Here is a 20,014-nt window from a genome sequence, read left to right as displayed (position 1 = left end):
CTAAAGATATGATCTTGAAAATAAACTTTTATTTGGGCGTCCTTAATCTTGGTCTGTGTGATCGTTATGATAACTATTTATAGGGACAAAATTTATTATAATCTTGTTTATTTTGTTAAGGTAACACTTAGAGTGAATTAGTGGTAATTTTAGGAATAATCATAACGTACGGGTAGAATTTCTCACTCATATAAGGATAACTGTTAAAATCATCTTAATTGGTCGGTAGTATTCTGTATATCCCTGTTTCTCAAGTCATTATATTTTTGGTATTCTGGCCTTACCTCCTTGAGAGAGTCTTCTACAAGCATGTTCCTCCTGACGTTGATGTTAAGGAAGAAGATATCAATTTGGGGAGGTTGATGGCGGGCCACTTTCGCTACTAGAGACCTCCGCGCAGTCAGGATCATCTGTTGTTCGGCGTCCTGTGAAGGAGAGAAGGAAATATGATGCTAGGGGTTTGTGCTATTAATGCACCTCTTGTGGTGCACTGTAGGCATTACTCAAGGGTGCTTGCAGCGTCTCTTCGGTCCCTAGTTGCATCCACTGTTAGCCTTTTACTGTACTTCCATTCCCACTTCCTTTCTTCAGTCAGATTGTCCAGCCTCTCTAACTATTATTCCCTAGTGCATCTGTCGAGCTTTCTCCCAGCTCCACCATTAGATCATTGTATTTCATCTCCTTATTTTCTGAATCTTTGTCTTTTTGTCCAACAACTCCAACTCCCTCTTTCCACTGTCGTAAGCGCCGAATGGCCAAAAGTGTCCCAGTGCTTGGCCTGGCAGCCTAAATTTCACCAAATCAAATCATTGGTGGTACCCGTTGCCTAGTCATACTGTAAAGTTTGTTAAGTGTGGTGTTGATTGGTGCTCCACTTGGGTGATATTCCTGTCAGTTGTGTTTTCACCTATGATTTTTGTTTTTTATCAGTCTCATATTGAGGATCTATGCGTTCCACCTCGACTCTTACTGACGGAAGCGCATAGGTTTAGGCATTGTACAGCGTGGAAGACAAACCTAATATTGTTCATGTTAGGGGTACAATATCCAAGAGAGAGACTTACGTACGACCACCATTACAACTTTTATCTGTACTGCAATTATTAAAGGCATCGGTTTTATATTAACAACCAACTTGAATTTCATATCGCCATAATCGTCCCAAATTCTAACAGCTTGTGTGACCCAGGGTGTCAGGAGACTGTTAAGTGTTGTTATTCATTTATTATTAAATCTTCCCTAACTATGATGATAAGGTCATTTTTCATTATTTCTTTGAGAAATGTTTTTAAGTGTATTCCATCTTCTCTTAACCTCACCTCCACAATGCTTACTGAAATCCAGATTTAAAAATCTATTAATATGAACTCAGTCTTTTGCCAAAATCCTGCTACACTGAACTTACTTTAGTAAGGATGTGTCGTTTGGCGACGATGGACAAGATGAACGGGTACTGACAGAAGGAGAAAGAATCGGGCTTATCAGGTACCTGCCAGGTACGGTACTCGGACATCAGGTCCAGGTGGTCTAAGGCGTGGTTGTAGAATTCCGTGTAGTGCAACAGCGATGGCTGGGCCGACGAGTTACTTGCATCTGTGGGTGGTTTTCCAAAGGTTATTTTCATGCTCCTGATTGAAATTATCCATTTGCATCCTATTCTAAAGCGAATAACAATATAAAGATTATTTAGGTGAATGGTTAAACGTAGAAAATATGCAATCGCTCACGAAAATAAGCCTGAAATATGATGGAAATTATTCAGGAACTTTTTAGTAATAAATCTGTTGAAGCCAATGACTGACTTTACACAAACACTTGAAACGCCCAAGTCCGTGACCATAGTCATTACGGCCCAAATTACAAATAATAATGTTAACATAAAACAATGAATTTCAAGACTCGGTGGAATAATTAGCTGTCAACAAGATGCAATCCTGATGGTAAACAAACTCTTATCAACGAGCTCCAACGCCTGAATATTATTCAAAATTACCAGAGAACTACAGGAAATATAAATAAAAACATTAGTGACATTGCTCTTCAACTTACACATGATGGCGAGGACCTTCGTGGCTGTTGGGATCCACCATTTGCTCTTGCTGAGCGGCGGCAACGACCTGTCTGGCGGCGGGAATTGCCTCACTGTGATGAACTGAATAATGATGCCCACCATCATTCTCAGGCGAGACACCTCCAATCTGCAGAGGAAGTCGGCTATTAGCTGCAGGGCTGTCGAAGTAAGCTATGACTGGCTTTAATAGAGTCAAAGGAAGTGAGCGCCTTTTGGGATTGCCGTTTCTCTTTCCTTGAAATTAGGCATTTCTTAGAATTGTCTTTTGTTGCATTAGAATTATTGGCTTATTCCCACCAATGGTTAATTAAAATGTACCCACTTACAGGAAATTCGTAAGAAATGTGCTTAAAGATCCCAAATATGAATGTGATTTTGTTATCAGCTGAAACCACAGGAAATGTTTGAAAAGAAATGACAGCGTGTCAAGCACTTTCGTTTATTTACCACATCTCAAGGGCACTTTTAAATGCACCTAAGGACTCGGCAGTGTCGTTTCTTTTAAAAATTTGGCCTTTGGCCTCAGCTGATATAGAAAATGCACGAGACTCATATGAATGGACTTCAGCTTACAAAGATAGGTTAGAATTTACTATCCCTAATGCATTTTTAACCATTCTTAATAAGCATTGTTATATCTAATGACAGTACTCACGTTTTAAACCAACTAACAAGCAGCTGGTGATCGCCGTTGGATAACGAGGTGATGTTCCTGAGTACATGAGCTAAGACGGTGTAAGAGGACTGAGTCAGGAACACTGGAGACTGTAGAATGATGAAAAGAGCCCTAACGCGATCTTTGCTGAAGAGGTGTGGCCGTTCTTGCAGCAGTGCGTTGATCACTGCCTTGAGGAAATGTTTGTGCACCACCGAAGGCTGTCGAAGTACAGAAGAAATTAGGGGGATTTCTGGCTTGGTAACTAACAAATATGACGTGGAAGTATTGTGTTGAATTGCTTTTCCTGCTCTTTTAGTAATTCTTCCTTTTTTAGATAAATTTATTCACAGTTTATATGTATGTCTGTACCTTTTCATGCTGGAGTGATTGGTCACCTACCATTTCTTTAACAGAATCGTGAACGGTGTAGACAAGTTCTGTTTTTAGGCCTGGGTCATCAGCACGAGCTCCGTCCAAGTCCGGATTTCTCTGTGAAAAAGAAGGCTTTTAATAAGGATTCCGCAAGTTTCCTTAGGCTCATATATGTAAAACACGAGACATATTTGCCCAGTGCAGTATTCGGAGAGGGCCTTTGGCTTTGGAAATTTTCCATTAATATTCTACTCAAGACTTCATGAGGTCATGGAAATTGATTATTTAAAATCTGATAGCAACAGATGTAAATATTACAGGTGTTATAGCTTTTTAATTCATGGTAACAAAAGCAATCTTTGGGATTGCTTTAGAAATGTTCAAGAATCGCAAATTTTTCATCTGATGGAAATAAAATGCTCCATGCAGGTTTCATTATTTTTTTCCCAAAATTGTTTTAAAAGTGCTTATTGCAAATTTCGTTATAATACAAATTGATCGCAAAGTCAGTGATAATTATAAATTATTATACTCGAAGATGAAGATACCATGGATCTTGGTATGCTAAAAAGATCTCATGGGGTCATTTCATGGTTGGTAAGCAACTCATTAAGTTCCAAGTGAGCTTAAGAAACATCAATGAATGTTTTAATTACACTGGAACACTCTCGTGGGGTTGCAGGTTATTTGCAAATCTTTAAAAGGTGTTTGTGATATTCCTAGTGATAATTCAAATATATGTTTGATATTTTAGTAGCCTTGTTTATTCACGTGTTCTTCAGTAGCCTGTTTTAACAATAACTTGTAAAGCTCGACCAGAATTCTAAGGTTTCTGGCACATTCATAATCTGAACTAGTTGACCTTTTTCATATCTTTACAAGATTGTAACTATCCTTATAAACTTAGAAACTGCTCATAAGTTCTGTATATGTCACAGTAGGTTTGAATCTTCATAAAACTGTTGTACTACAAGAGTTTTTGTAATGATGCTAATGGAACACTTGAGCATATTTATCCTTTTCCTGAAGTTTTAGATATCCCTAACCCTTCGATGGAAAGTTCTGTTGTTAAGGATAGACAAGAAGATAAGGATAGACAGTTTGAAGGAAAACCAATGTTGAGACAAGCAAACTCAGGTCATCGTCCATGCTAAATGCTTTCCCACTGGTGCTTATGGCTTTGACTTTAGCCCTTTGGAATTTTCAAGGTTGATTAATGTCAGAGAAGCCATGCAAGACCAAGCATAGCCTACTTAAGAAAGCATGACAGATTTTCCTTCCTGCACAAGGGTTAGCCTCGCTTCTGCTAGTTTTTCTAATAGGCTGTTCTTTTCTTCACCCTTTTCATTTTTCTCCGTTTAGATGCACACCTGTTAATTTCCATGACCTTTTGGCATTAGCGGATGATGTTCATAAGGCCTGCTATCAGCTTCAAAAGCTTCGTGAAGTCGGTAATAGCTCTGAAAGCTGTCCATAAGCCGTTACGTGACTTCACGAGCTGCATGAATATTTAAAGAAACAAAAACTCAAATCAACATAAACTGTTCCTAAGACTCCTATGCAGAATTAAAGCCATTTGAAGCCATTTACTGGGAACATAACAATAAGTGAAAGGTCTTAATGAAACCTCTATTTCTACAAAAGCATTTTGTAATGGTCCTAATAGTGTTTGAAGCACGTAGAGGGGTGTTGCTACTTCAGGGGCTGCGAGGAAAGATTTTAATGACCAAGAAAATTTCCACTTAAAGTCTTTTGGTGGTTTTCTGGTTTTAAATGTATAGGTCGGAGGAGTACTGGGTTGCTGAGAATGGAAGCATTTACTTTTCCTTGAGGTGTTACAGATACTTGTTTGCGTGGTGTCAGCTGCAGAAAAACAGGATGACAAACTATTAACTTGGATAAATATCATAAAACATTTATTCTAGAGCTTTGTAAAAAGTATGTTTCGGGAGATTGCGTAAAAACAAAATATATGGTATGAGATGGGGAAGGGACTTTGTTTCACGAGTACTGTCTTGGGAATAACCCAGAATCTGAATTGTAATTTGAATTTTATTTTTGGCTTATTATTGTTGTTGATGTTTTTTCATAATTTATTTGTATTAGAATTAAATCCCATGTATTATCTAAAATGGTATTATTATTATTATTATTATTATTATTATTATTATTATTATTATTATTATTATTATTATTATTATTATTATTATTATTAATCTAAAGAACTGAATTGCTTGTCCAGTTATCTTTGCAGATATGATGTGCCTACCTGGAATGTAAGATTATATTTAAATCCTTAAAAATGATAAGTTCAATTAACTTATTTTTTAAATTGCAGACTAATTAAATTGCAGACTTAAAATGAGCATATATCTTTAATTTTTGTAATTACAATCGCGAGTTCAGTCAGTATATATCCCCTAAAGGGCATTCACACAATAATGTATAATTTTAAATGTTTGATATTTATATATGTGCATACATATATATATATATATATATATATATATATATATATAAGTATGTATGATCAGTGGAGGAATGGGACTTCTAAGTACCTGTTGCCTTTGAAACTGAGATGGATACTTGTTTTTCAACCTGAAAAGGAACTGGATACTACTTTATCTGTAAAGTAGTATCCAGTGTTTTCTTCATCTCAAAATAACAACATGAAATTTTTCGCTTTGCACGACAAAAGAAAAAGTTATATATGCATTTCTGAAAGTAAAACTCGTATCTAAACTGCCATTCACTGTTATAGTGATACTGTCCCCCTTTTTTCCAACTTTTAATGTGTTACTACTTACTCGAAGTGGTCGGGCGTGCTTATTATCTACGTTAAACATTAGCTCAATATTATGTTACTTACAGAACAAACGCAACACCAAGTTAATTTCTTACTTTGAATGTGGCACAGATGCTGGCATAGGATTCAAAGGTGTCAAAGTAAAACTTCTTCATGTCGCCGAAATTCTTGGACTCCTTGGCTTTTCGAACTTCTTGCCTGGAAAGCAGGGAGCAAATCAACATTATGGACTGAGACAATAGTGTACAGATTGTGCTGCAAAGGGTTGCAATGAAACTTAGTTCTGCCAAAAGTTGAAGTGGGATTTAGTTTTAATTTGTTAGTTTTTTATGTTTTTTGTTGAAACTTTTTTTCTTTAGTCATTTGGATTTTTCCAATGATAATAATAATGTGTGCACGGTTTTATGAATAAATGTATAGTAGATATAAAATTGTGATTTACTATTATATTTTTGCGTTGCCTATTCCCCCTTTATTTTCAGTGTATGAATGAAATGCTCTAGCTTTCAGCATTGATGCACATGAAAATTGCTCAGTTTCGGTTTGATTAACAAAGAATAAAGATATCCACATACGGGAATGTCTCGTAAGTGCTGTGATGGTGGGAATTAGCAAAATATGGTGATTGATTAAGGCTGACCTTGCACCAAAATATTTTTGGTAATTAAGTTGACTTTGCGCCAGCGGCTCCTGATGTTTATTAGATTAACAACAAATTGTTGTTGATTAAGCTGACCGTGCGCCAGCTGGCTCTTGGTAAATTAGAGCAACCCGAAGTACTCAGTAAAAATGAATAGATGAGAAATATCGTAAATTGAAATAAATGACAAATAATTAAAATTAAACAACGATCACAGCATTAATGAAACATTATATCAAAATCTTACATAAAGTCCTCCCTCCTTGTGGTCCTTGCTGGATACACCGGCCTCTGGTTAGACTGGGCGCTCTCGATTCGGCTGCCCGGCAAAGATTCCTCACTCTTGGCTGATCTAAGACTCCCTGAGCCCTGACGGGATGCGACACTCCCTCTGCGGCTGTCGACCTCCTGAAGAAGGAAGGGTCCGTGAAGTAGGAAATTTGGTACTAGAGGTTGTGCAGTGGAAGCGTGATAAGTTTAGGTGAGAGATATTTTTACATTACTGCAGTGACTGATGTGATACATTACATTTCGTAAGATTTATAGCGTTCCCTGACTTGCATCCCCTGGTACAATGTTGCGTCGTGAAATTTTGCACTGAGTTACGGATTAATGGAATTTGGTACTTGAATTATACGTTCATTTAAAATTAGCATTCCAGCCATGTACAACACAGCTATATTCAAATAATGTACTTCTTAAACAACAGGTGTTGAGTAAGTTGTCAGCACAGCTGGTGCACGTATACTTGTCAGATCAGATGGGGCTTGTTTGAAAAAATACATTTTAGCAAGATTATTTTAAAACATTTTGCGCTTATATTATATATTTTTTGTGAAGTTTTGACTCATCTGACGAACAGTGATTTATTTTAGCTAACGATAACTGAAAGGTGGAAGATTCATTGACAAGATATTAGATGAGTAGATTGTCTGCTTCTCGAAAGTAAGGTGTCAGGCAAATACCTGATTATTCTACAAATTAACATAAATTTTAAAGTTGATAATTAATAGAAGTTGAAAACATAACAGAAATTGTTTCAGGGTACATTATCAGCAGTGTAGTCTTAAAATCCTAATACATATAGTATTGCTACTTTTACTACTGATGGTAATAGTGGTGTTTGGAAGTCATTAAAATTGTAGACTTCAAGTGGCGTACTTTCGTCCATCTTGAAAGTGCTGACAGTAATGATTCCCTGCAAAGCTACTTGTACTCCAAAAGTATTTTTATCTTTGCTTCTACTTCCATGCATGCCTCAAGGTCAACACCAAAAGCTTTTGAACAGTCTGCTACATTGAGTAATTATGCTCAGAAGTATCGAAAGAAATGGTACTCAGTAATCCTTGGACAGGGCATCTGGCATTTTTAAGATTGTTCTGTTATTTTATGTTGTTGTCTTTGTGTTGAATTAAGGTAAATAACATATCAGTTATCCACTCAAATTGCTCTATATTTTGTTAGTTCATCTTTGGGATGAATTTTTAAAAATGCCAAATTACGCAGGAATGTATAGAAAATTCAGTGGTTATTGTGCGTTATCAAAATGTGTTTAGTGAATTTCCTCAATTTTTTCTTCTCCTCGCCCCTCCTCCAATTTTGATTTTTTTAGAATCGGTCATCCTGTTGGTCATTTGGATTAGATAAGGAGAGTTTTACCAAAACCACATGTGTTTGTTTCTTGTTAGTACACCATTTCATAATAGAAAATCTTGCAGCAATGTCTAACTGGCAGTATGATTGTGACTGGGTACCAATCTTCAGATTTATTATTAGTTTTGTCATTGCCATTAAGATGAAGTGTAATGCACACCAGAGAAAACTATTCATGAACATCAATCTATTGTGCCTAAGTAACACGATTTTTGTTACATTTCATTCGTTGAAGTTGTGGAATTCTTTGACACCAATAAAAATTACTTAAATTTACAATGGTGTTCATTAGTCTTACGGTGTATCTACTTCATAAAGTTACATGGACAAGTTGCCTGTTTGTGAATGATATACACGCAACGGCTACAGTTATTGCATTTATACCTCCAGAGACTGAAGTAACTCGTCCATTGTTTGTGATCTTACTCGTGAGGCCGTCTGCAATTTAGAATCCCAACATCAAGAATTATACATGGCACTTCTGCCACAGAAGGCTTTAATGTTTGTTTGATTGTAAATTGATTTCCATAAATCTCTGAAGCCTTTGTTTAGATGACTCAACATCAAATAAAGCAAGGAATAAAATAAAGAGGGCCACAACCATCCTGGTAGAAGTAGTTTAGCAATAATTGATGAAAGGAATTGACAGTAATCATAGGTTGTTCAATATAAAGTACCTTCTGTATTACCCCATTAAAGAACGCCCTGTCATTCTTACCTGTCTCCTTATGGGAGGCAGAGAGCTGCCAGAACCGATGCGGAAGGCTGTTGAATCATTGATGGCAGCCAAGAGCCCGCTGTTCACCGTGTGGCTGCCGGTGACGTCACCGGAAGTGGTGCCGTCATTGTTGTTGCCGTTCCTGCCGGTGTTGTTGTTGAGGTGGTCGTTGAAGGCCAGCCCCGTCAGGCGACTAATCATGAAGTTGCCCAGGCCTCCGAGTCGAGATCGATGATGCTCAACATCCTGTTGGGAAATGAAGCTTGATGGTAGTCTCTCTCTCTCTCTCTCTCTTTCCGCATGTGTTCAGATAAATCAATACGTCGCATATGTCATTGTATTACGCAGTGTGCTTATTTACACTTTTGCATAATTTCAACCTGGACTCATGCTTTTAAAAGGAAGTTAACCCCACCTATAGCTCACCACTGGTTTTACCTTCAAAATAAATGATTTGTCTCTCTCTTTTGCCTCTATTTACCCCCAGAAACTTTCTTTCCAAGTACTAGTATAGCCAGGTCAGCCCAAGATTTCCATCTACTATATTTTGTTTTTAGGAGTTGGATATCTCCTGTTCCCTCTACAAGACATAACCACATATGTTTTAAGTTTGACATTCTTTCTTTGTTAATATATACAAGACATAACCACATATGTTTTAATTTTGAACTTCTTTCTTTGTTAATATCTACCTGGCACATTTCTGTCTAGCTCAGTTTCATGGTTTTAGCCTTCTAATCTACATTTGTATACTACATTAACTACCAAACTTTGACTATTCTAAATGTACGCAGTGTAGCCATTCTTGTACCTCTTACAAGTTTATTTCGTGAAATTCCTTCCACAAATATTACAGGATATAGAGCTTCTCTTTTCTTCCCGGGTGATGAATGTTCTTCATTGATTACGTTGTCACTTGCAGTAATCAATTTCGAATGTTTTTGCACGTAATATCATGAGCATCCATCTTTTATTCTGGCTTTATCGATTTTCATAACTTAACATCCCCTGTCAGCCTATCTCTTGTTACATTTACTAACGCTTATAATTATGATCCTCTGGAGTCATTCTTCACTTCACACAGACAGCGATATTTCACCAGTACTCCCGTTATATATTATAGTTCGTGCTATTCCTTTCATTATAGCTCTCGCTGTTCCTTCCATTATATCATATACCTCTTGCTATTCTAGGGAGTTTGTCTTGTCTTTTGTAAATTTGCACTTTTAATCAATTCAATGTCTTGTCTTTTGTAAATTTGCACTTTTAATCAATTCAAAGTGAAGATGTATGTCCTTCTCCACTGTTAGTGCCCAAACTAGTCTTCTAAGATACTGCTGCTTACATATTACTGGAACTCTTTATTCCTCTCTCCATTTAGTTCCAAGGCCTTTAAAAGTCGCGTTTAATTTCTTCCTAATTTTTTGAAAATCATTCACCCAGTTTTCATTAAGAATACATGATTCGCACAACTATTTCTTTGCCAAGAAACGGCCTGGTCATCTATTATTGGTTAAATCTTTAAGGTTTGTTTGAAATGCTCTGCCATACAGTTTCTCATTTATTAGCAATCCTTAATCTCCTGCAGCTCTCGCAATTTTGTTTGTTGCTTCTGTCCAAAAAAAAAAAACTCTTCTCTCTTATTCCTTTAACCTATCTGTAAATTGGGCCTGCATCATTTTCACAGCTCGGTTCTAGTAGATGTCACAGAGACAGTCAGTGGAAATCTTATTAATATCCATCTTTAAAGTGGAAGCCGATGGACCTGGCACCCTGATCCCCTTATGAAGCCTTGGACTTGAGTCCCTTTTAATAAGACAGACCTATTTCCTAAGGTATGCAACAGGAACATCAAAATGGACTTACGATGTGGGGCAGTTCGACCCTGATGTCCCTTCCCCGCCTCAGCCTGACGTCCGTGTTGGCTCCTATGTTGTAGAAGCTCCCGCAGTAGGGGCAGATCTGTCGCAGTCTCCCGCTGGCTCCCTCCACCGTCACTGGATTGGAAAGAAATTGCAGTTATGACTAAACTAATTTTTGAAAGAGGTAGAACTTTGGTGCGAATTATGCATAAGGTTGAGGAGTGAGAAATTAAGTTGTGAGGGTGATATCTTTTGAAATAAGAGATTTGTTAGATGGAATTTTCTAACTGTTAGAAAGACGAGGGATTTTATTTGTGGTTTTGCTAACTTAATTACCAATAAAAAGGGGAATTTCGTACGTGATTATGCAAACTCCCGTAATCAGGAGGAATTGTATGTGAAGTTCTGCTGACTTTTAAAAACAAGTATACAGTATTTGGAATCATGTTAGCCGTTGGAAACGAGAAATTTTTTTTTACTTCTGCTTAATTTTTAGTTTTTCGTTGCTGACTTTTAATCTTTGCACGGAAATTTATCTTTTACTCGCATTCGTTATGTCTCTACAGAGAATTTAGGATGTTTAGTACATAGCATTTAATTATATCATTTGTTTGAACATGGTGTGTACTGTGTATTTTATGTCACTTATGAAAAATCAATTTTTCACAATAATATATAATGCAATATATATGTGTGTATATATACAGTATATTATATATATATATTTTTTTTTATATATATACATATATACAGTATATATTGATATGATGTGGGTGTCTGTTTTATATACCTATGTGATTATATATATATATATATATATATATATATTATATAATATATATATATATATATATATATATATATATATATATATATATATATATATATATATATATATACATATATATATATATATATATATATATAATATATATATATATATATATATATATATATATATATATACACACACACATACACACACATACATACATACCCTGAGCAGCACTCACGCTCCTTGAAATTAAGGCTCTTTCTTTATGTGCCTCTTTCAAATCATGTAGCCAACCTTTTTTTCGTTCTCCCCCCCCCAACACTTATGAATTATATATTCTTTCTAAATGACCGGACTGTCTATAGATACACACATCTCCGTGGTTCTCTCCCTCGCATGCTAATTTTATTCCTATTTTTTTTATCTTTATGTTTTGCAGAGTATACCGGTCTTTCTGCTGGCGGAAGTGCAAGCTTGTCAAGAAAGGTCAGTGATGACGCGAAGATCTTGATGATAATTGGCAGAGTATCAGGTATCTTGTTATTTATTTAATGCATGAGTATATTTATTGATAAAGAAAGACAAATAAAAAATGCGCCGAAGTTTCTTCGGCGCAGTCAAGTTTGATGTACAACGTATAATGCTGTATGGAACTCTCAGCCACGGCCCATGAAACTCTCAGCCACGGCCCTTGAAACTTTCAGCCACGACCGGTGGTGGCCTGTGTTGTTAGCACCTATAGCGGTGCCAGATGCCCGATCATGGCTAACTTTAACTTTAAATAAAATAAAAAATAATAAGGCTAGAGGGCTGCAATTTAGTATGTTTGATGATTGGGTGGAGGATGATCAACATACCAATTTGCAGCCCTGTAACCTCAGTAGTTTTTAAGATCTGAGGGCGGACAGAAGAAGCGCGGACGGACAGACAAATAGCCATCTCAATAGATTTCTCTTAAAGAAAACTGAAAAACGTTAGACTTCGGCTCCTCCCGCCGTCTGTGCCGATTGATGTTAGGTGTTTAACTTCATATCTGCCCCTGAAGAAAAAAAAAAAAATCTCATTTCCGGATTCAGGGCCGAAGATAATGTCAGGTTGTTGAAGGTCGCCTCTTTCTCGGAATTTGGATCGTCATTTACATTTCATTTAGAGCAGCGGTTTCTTCTAGTCTGATCAAGGTCTTGTAAACCGTTCGCTTGACATAAATGCTAACCGCCAGTATTTTTTTTTTTATTATTATTCATGAAGGTGATTCGACCTCCGCTAAGATGGCCGTATTTTTGGAAATATTTTTATATAAACACATCATTCATTTGCATGAAAATTTAAGCAGTCAACAAATGGGCCAACATCCTTTCATACACATAAATAATAATAAATTCGTGGTTTGATTTCCTAACTGGGCATGTGGTATCATGCCCACAAATGGCAACTGGATGTATAGCCAGGATCTTTCCTAGATAGTGACCCTCAAGGGTTTTCACCCGGTATGTATCCACCTTTGCGACGTCTTTAGTACAAGCCCGTTGGGGATTACATCAAAATCATAAACAAAAGACTGTCAATGTCATAAAGATAATGACCCCCAAGAAATATTAGTCCTAGATAACGACCCCCGAAAACCCCGGAGGTTCACTATCTAGGAAAGATCCTATAGCTGTTACAGATTTCACAGTAGACAAGTTTCTACCTTTTTATTCATTATTTGTAGATTGTTTTTCTAGGGTCACAATAACCACGGGCCCCTGTTAAAGGGATTAAGCTTTTCATGGTCAGTAAAGCTATAAATCTTCCATTTCTTGGAATAAAATGTTTTTTTTTTTCTTCCCTTAAAGTCTATTGTTTGTCTTTTGATTTAAGCGTTGAATTAAGTACTTGGGCATTAGTTGTGTGGGTGGGTCGTAGGCTGGGTAAAAAGGGTATAGGACCAGCAATCTCGTCCCTAAAAGATTTGTTGTGACACGGAAGAATGACGATGTATTGGACACCACTCTCTGTGGAGGGAAGGCGTATACTTCACACACATATGTATGTTTGTATACATACATACATAAATATATAATATATATATATATATATATATATATATATATATATATATATATATATATATATATATATATATATATATATATATATATATATATATATATATATATATATATATATATATATATATATATATATATACACAACATATGAAGGTACCTTGTCAGGAGAGAAAGTGCATAGTTCAATATAATATATAATATATATATATATATATATATATATATATATATATATATATATATATATATATATATATATATATATATAGTATACTAACTGCACTTTCTGCACTTTCTCTCCTGACAAGGGTCCCTTCATAAGTTATTCAATCTTCCCGTTCTCTAAAAGGTCGTCCAAGTACTGAATACGTAATTTACTTCATAATTCAACACAAGGACAATGGGTTTTCCAAGAAATAAGCGCTGGTTTGAATGAAAATGTCTACCCGAATTGGCGAGTCTGCGGGAGATTTTGACTCACTTTCAACGAAAGTTTGGTCAAGTAGAATGACCTCATGAAAAACAAAGGTCGTGTTTACGATGCTTGCATGGATTCGTCGCTGCTTTATGGTTTATAGGCATGGCTCATGTATGCACACTAGCGCAAGATAGACTTGATAGCTTTAGTAGATACTTCTTCAGAAGAAAAGTGGGAAGGTTCTGAACAGGGAAAATTCTGACTCCGTTCAAACTGACGTAAGTAGGTATAGATTCCTATTGAATATACCATGTTTAAAGAATGGATGGCGGTCGATTCCCAAAGATAACATTGTTTGTATAAAAGTTTGAAGAGACTTCTTATGCGTTGCTGCGATGCAGTGAATTGTGATCCATATCAGTGCAAAATAAATGATAGGAAAGAAAGGGCTCGTGACCGAAGTCTATGAAGATCGGGGGCGGGGGTGGGGGGACATTGCTGAGGGACTGTGGACGATGCGCGAGGCGAGACTTGTAGAAGAGCATATGATGTTTGCGCATCATAAGGAGTACTATTCGATGCAGCAATAGAAGTAGTATTAGCACTAGCTGGTCACGTAGGTCCTTCAACTAGAACAAGGTACAAGACAAAGGGAAACATGGGGATCTTTTTTATCTGAGAATTTATATTAAAACACGAATTAACATCTGGTGCGAGCAAACTGTAGTTAAGGATCTTTTATTTATTCTTGATGATGACGTTTATTGAAAAGCGATTATGCATCAGACGCGTCCTTTTAGATACGTTTGCTTTCTTCCTTCGAAAATCTCTAGTTAAAACCCAAAGATTTACAAAATGCTCAGTTCATAGTTGTCTTAATTTCTCCGAAAAAAATAATTACAGCTATAATTCGGAACTACGGAACTGATTCTAAAACCTGTACACCTGCAAGAATGCATTTACAAAGTGAACTGATTGTCAGAATGCAAATATATTTACAGGAACAATCTTCACCAATGGACAAAACACATTACAAGAGATTAAACATCGTCCTTCTCCATAACCTGCTTTCCAGATTTTTCTCACAAGAATACTAGAAGCAGTGCGGCTGCAGAAATACATCTAGAAATTGAACTTTTTGGCATTATATATAACCGCACACATTTGTAAAATACATATATGCGTGTATATATTGTATATTGTATATATGTATGTATTATATATATATATATATATATATATATATGTAGATATATATATTATATATATATATATATATTATATACATATATATATATATATATATATATATATATATATATATATATATATATATATATATATATATATATATATATATATATATATATATATATACATATATATATATATATATATATATATATATATATATATATATATATATATATATATATATATATATATATGACTTTATGACATCTTAGGTGGTATATAATTTTATTTTTGCGCCTTGAGTATAATGCGTCCAGGTAAGCTTCTAGTATATGCACGTTGCTGCCATTGCTGTCGTAATATATTATACGTCTTATTGATTATACATTGCATCCTTGATGATGGACAGTTCCATCAATTTTGGTCTACGCAATTTGTCATTAATCATTTGTTGTCGCGAACGTGGGATTGCCGGATTTTGGGGTAAAGGTTGATCTTGGATCAAGTATCCAATCACTTTAAATGTAATCTATAATAATAAAATCCGAGTGGATCTCTCTTGATCGTCCGGCCCGGGTGGGGGCGGGGTAGGTAGAGGATCGAGAGGGAAGGGGTAGGTAGGGGATAAGTACGGTAGGGGAGACATGACCGGCAGCGCCGGGTTCCAGCGCAGCGTAGCGCGCGTCATCAAGCTTGTTATGAATAAGAATCTTACATACGATGTTAAAGGGCCTACATTTGGACGGTGTTATGACTAAGATGGGCATTCACTTTTGAGTTATGTCCGATTTTTTCTCTGAAGGTTGTGGTGTGTGTGTGTTCGTAAACTACTGTCCCGTTACATTGTTGGTCGTGACATCTTGCTTTTTCCTCATTGTTACATTTTATCATGTTTCCTTATAGTCAGTGTACTTTCTTTCCTTTTTCGTCTGTTGTCATTTATGACTTTAACTGCCAAAGTGCTTTTAATCTCTGGTATGGGGATCAAGTATTCAGTTGTTGACAGTCTATATAATATATATATATATATATATATATATATATATATATATATATATATATATATATATATATATATATATATACATATACATATACATATACTTATATATGTGTATGTATCTGTATATATATGTATATTTGTGTGCATATATATACATACATACATATATATATGTATATATGTATGTGTGTGTATGTATCTGTATATATATGTATATTTTTATGTTCCTTTCTTGCCTAGCCTTCTTTAAGGGCTACCCCTGTTCCACTGTACGAATTCGGAAATTGTAATTAATGCCAGTTACAATGACTTTTTCAAGCATCCATGCAATAGGATGCCCATGAATAAAAAGAGAATTATAGAGCGAGGCGAAAGAGAAGACTAATAAAATGCCAATGAAAATACGAGATAATAGATCAAGACCATCAATTAGAAACAAACATAAACAAACAAAAAGGTTAAGGAACAAATCAGAAAAGCTAATGCAAACCCAGGTTTGTCAAACTTAATTAATTAATGCAGACATATGTACATAAAATAGACTCACAGGTACACGTGTCAATCCTCAAAAAACCGCAAATCCAAAGTACAGTTCCCTCGCGCAGCGAAGTCTTGATATCGCCAGACTTGTGTTTACGTTGATATCGATCTAAGGGTTGGTGTGTTATGGTTGTGGTGTGCTTCCAAGGGCAACGACAGGGCTTTTGGGGTAAAACATTCCTCACGGGTTGCTTTGTGAAAGGTATTCAATACTTGATTGTGAGAGTTTAACATTTTTATTCGCGAGTTTTTTTTTTGTTTTTGCCGTTGGTTTGACAGGAGCCAGAAATATTCGGTTTGGACATTTGCGTCATTCTACCAGTAGTACTGTAGTCTCTCTCTCTCTCTCTCTCTCTCTCTCTCTCTCTCTCTCTCTCTCTCTCTCTCTCTCTCCTGATTTGTATATATATATATATATATATATATATATATATATATATATATATATATATATATATATATATATATATAGTCCCAAACAGTAGTGATTCCAGTGTAAAAGCAATACGCTGGTATATGCCACTTTCAGTATTGTAAATACTCAGATGTAGGTGAATACCCTGTGCTGAAAAATTTTACATTACCTTCTGCCTTTATATATTATATATTATATATATATATATATATATATATATATATATATATATATATATATATATATATATATATATATATTCCCAAGCAGGAGTGATCCTAGTGTAAAAGCAATACGCTGGTCTATGCCACTTTCAATATTGTAAATACTCAGTTGTAGGTGATTACCCTGTGCTGAAAAATTTTACATTACCTTCTGCCTTTATAATGTATGTATATATATGTGTATATATATATATATATATATACATGTGTGTGTGTGGTGTGTGCAGAAAGGTAAAGAATGAATCAAGCTGCTGACAATAAATAAGTTACTAATTGAATGTTAGTAGTTAAGCTGCTTATTGATACAATTTGGTTAATTTTTAGTTTTAATAAATTTAAAACGTTAAAATATGCTCTGAGAAATCCTCTTTTTGATGCGAATATTCTCAGACCAGACATCATACCTATGGACAAGGAAAATTCCTATGGAAAAGGAAAGAAATCAAGGCATAACAAGGATAGTGATTAAAGTATTATAGTATAGTAAGCAAGGCTAAAGAAAACAATTGAAGCCTGCTGACAGGAAGCTATTTTCATGGGGAAACAGGAGCGCCTAAATGTGAAAGAAAAATAAAGTAACCAATTTACAGGAAACACTTTGAAACAATATAACTAGAATGATCGAGTTTCTCGAGCACGAAACTACCAGTCAGAGCTGGTTTGACCTAAAGTATTATTGAACTTCGTTGATTGTTTATCGATCCTTCGGTGATCACTCTGCTATGGCTAACAATCTTATGTTAAGAGGCCAAATATTGACTCTCTCTCTCTCTCTCTCTCTCTCTCTCTCTCTCTCTCTCTCTCTCTCTCTCTCTCTCTCTCTCTCTCTCTCTCTCTCGCGAACTCTGACCTTCGAGAGGAATGTTGTATTTGGTACTGGCTAAAATAGCTTCCATTCCAAATCGATAGCGTCAAGAGAGGTCTGGGATCTAACCTGTAATGTTTCTAGAAATAAAAAGTGAACTTGCTTTATGTATGTAGAGCGTCTGCGTAGGTGTGACGAACCATTCTTCATAACGTTAGGCTTTCAAATTTTGACATTATTCGGTAATTTTTCGAACGACTCCAGCCAGCCATTTCGGAAGGCGCTAGCTAGCTATTTTGCATGAAAACCCATTTTAGGTTTTTCATGAAAAAATGGCTAGGAAATGATAGGGCACTAAAAGAACCTAAAAATACCAACCAATCGTAACCTAGGGGTGTGCACTGGTTACATTTTTGCCCTATTAGCTATGGAGGTGGTTTGGGGGCAGGTATTGTCATACCTTATAAGTCGTAATTTGATTAATTATTTTTCTCGGTTATTAAGCATTTGCGAAGGTTATGTATTGAGAAGAATTTTTTTTTGTTTAGATGTGCTTTACCCAAGAAAAATATGAATTATAAAGTGGAAGGTGGCTGGAGTCTTCCGAAAAGTAACCCATTATTTTGTTTATTTTTATAATGTCGATTTTGTGATTTATGATAATTATCCTTCAGCGTATGGAAATTGTAATGGAGAACTTTGTATAAGCACGAGTTTTGCTCATATTGTAACTAAGTAGTAAAATATTTAAGTCACCAGATTATTGTTAATTATTTTCTTTGGTACTTTTTGAAGAAAACGTGTAAGCTGATTTCAAAATTGAAGGGGTGACTCAACTGTGTATTATTATTGGTTTAATAATCTCTCTCTCTCTCTCTCTCTCTCTCTCTCTCTCTCTCTCTCTCTCTCTCTCTCTCTCTCTCTCTCTCTCTCTGTCATTACAGGTCACTCAGTTATTAGACATTAAAAGCATGAACTTCGTCAAGCAAATATAACCGCCAATTTCACAGTGTGGATTCTCTGTTATCAACATTTCACGGAACGAACTAGAATTTGGATTTTTCCGAGGGAAGATATTTCCTCTTATCCAAATTTCATTTTATATCATCAAAAGAGAAAGTATACATAATACTGATCTTTATCTAGCCACTTTGAAGTGCAAGTGGCCTCATCCCTCGTGGGTTTTGGTACAGTACTCTGCGAGAAAGCTGATTATAGTAAAGTATATCCTTAAGTTCAGTGAAGAACCTGATTTCTTTCTTTACTCACATGCTTGTACTAAAAGCTTATATCACTGTCGTGTCTTTAGCTTTCATGAAGGGAGGGTCATAGCCTGAGGCAATAAAACATAGTACATCAAACATAGGCCTGTTCGAATACCCGTGGTCACAAATCCTATCTATTTGTGTACCTACTGTATCAGCTTTCCAGCTTACACACACACACACGAATACATAAATGCATTATTTAGCCTTTTAAGATTTGCTGGTGTGTGTGGGTGTTTATGCGTATAAATTTAAGAACCAAAACCTACTCTAGAGATGAGAAATACATTAAAATGCCGAGGAAATGAGAGGCAAAGAAACATTAATCAACAAACAAATAACTGCATAAAGAAACAAGTAGAAAATAAATTATTGATGAAATTCCTAGAAAAGTTATGGGCGAACATCATGAAATCGAACATGAAATGTATTATTAAAGAAAAAAAGTTTCGATGTATTTAAGATCATAGGTGAAGTCAGCAACTGTAGACTTCACACTAGATTTTTAGTAAAAAAATATATTATTATTATTATTATTATTATT

At 35.5% G+C, this 20,014-nt stretch overlaps 2 protein-coding genes across 3 annotated transcripts in view; one reads left to right on the top strand and one right to left on the bottom strand.

Annotated features, from left to right (window-relative positions):
• Positions 1-20,014, top strand: part of LOC136852554 (heparan sulfate 2-O-sulfotransferase pipe-like) — a 423,978-nt gene that overhangs the window by 249,294 nt on the left and 154,670 nt on the right. Inside the window, exon 2 of one of the 2 annotated variants that reach the window (XM_067127318.1) lies at positions 11,995-12,087. The exons of the other annotated variant lie outside the window; for it this stretch is intronic. The gene's annotated coding sequence lies outside the window, so the exon portion shown is untranslated. The remainder of the gene's footprint in view (positions 1-11,994; positions 12,088-20,014) is intronic. 2 annotated transcript variants of the gene reach the window in all.
• The window catches only part of LOC136852555 (probable E3 ubiquitin-protein ligase HECTD2), an 86,341-nt gene that overhangs the window by 9,842 nt on the left and 56,485 nt on the right, over positions 1-20,014 (bottom strand). The window contains exons 3-11 of the mRNA XM_067127320.1: positions 10,785-10,915; positions 8,919-9,164; positions 6,795-6,955; positions 6,003-6,105; positions 3,129-3,218; positions 2,727-2,947; positions 2,050-2,198; positions 1,406-1,593; positions 285-425 (exon numbers count right to left, since the gene is read on the bottom strand). Coding sequence (XP_066983421.1) covers positions 285-425; positions 1,406-1,593; positions 2,050-2,198; positions 2,727-2,947; positions 3,129-3,218; positions 6,003-6,105; positions 6,795-6,955; positions 8,919-9,164; positions 10,785-10,915 — 1,430 coding nt within the window. The remainder of the gene's footprint in view (positions 1-284; positions 426-1,405; positions 1,594-2,049; positions 2,199-2,726; positions 2,948-3,128; positions 3,219-6,002; positions 6,106-6,794; positions 6,956-8,918; positions 9,165-10,784; positions 10,916-20,014) is intronic.

The sequence above is a fragment of the Macrobrachium rosenbergii genome, chromosome 25, assembly GCF_040412425.1.
Source record: "Macrobrachium rosenbergii isolate ZJJX-2024 chromosome 25, ASM4041242v1, whole genome shotgun sequence".
NCBI lineage: Eukaryota > Metazoa > Arthropoda > Malacostraca > Decapoda > Palaemonidae > Macrobrachium > Macrobrachium rosenbergii.
This window is presented reverse-complemented; position numbering and strand designations above follow the sequence as displayed.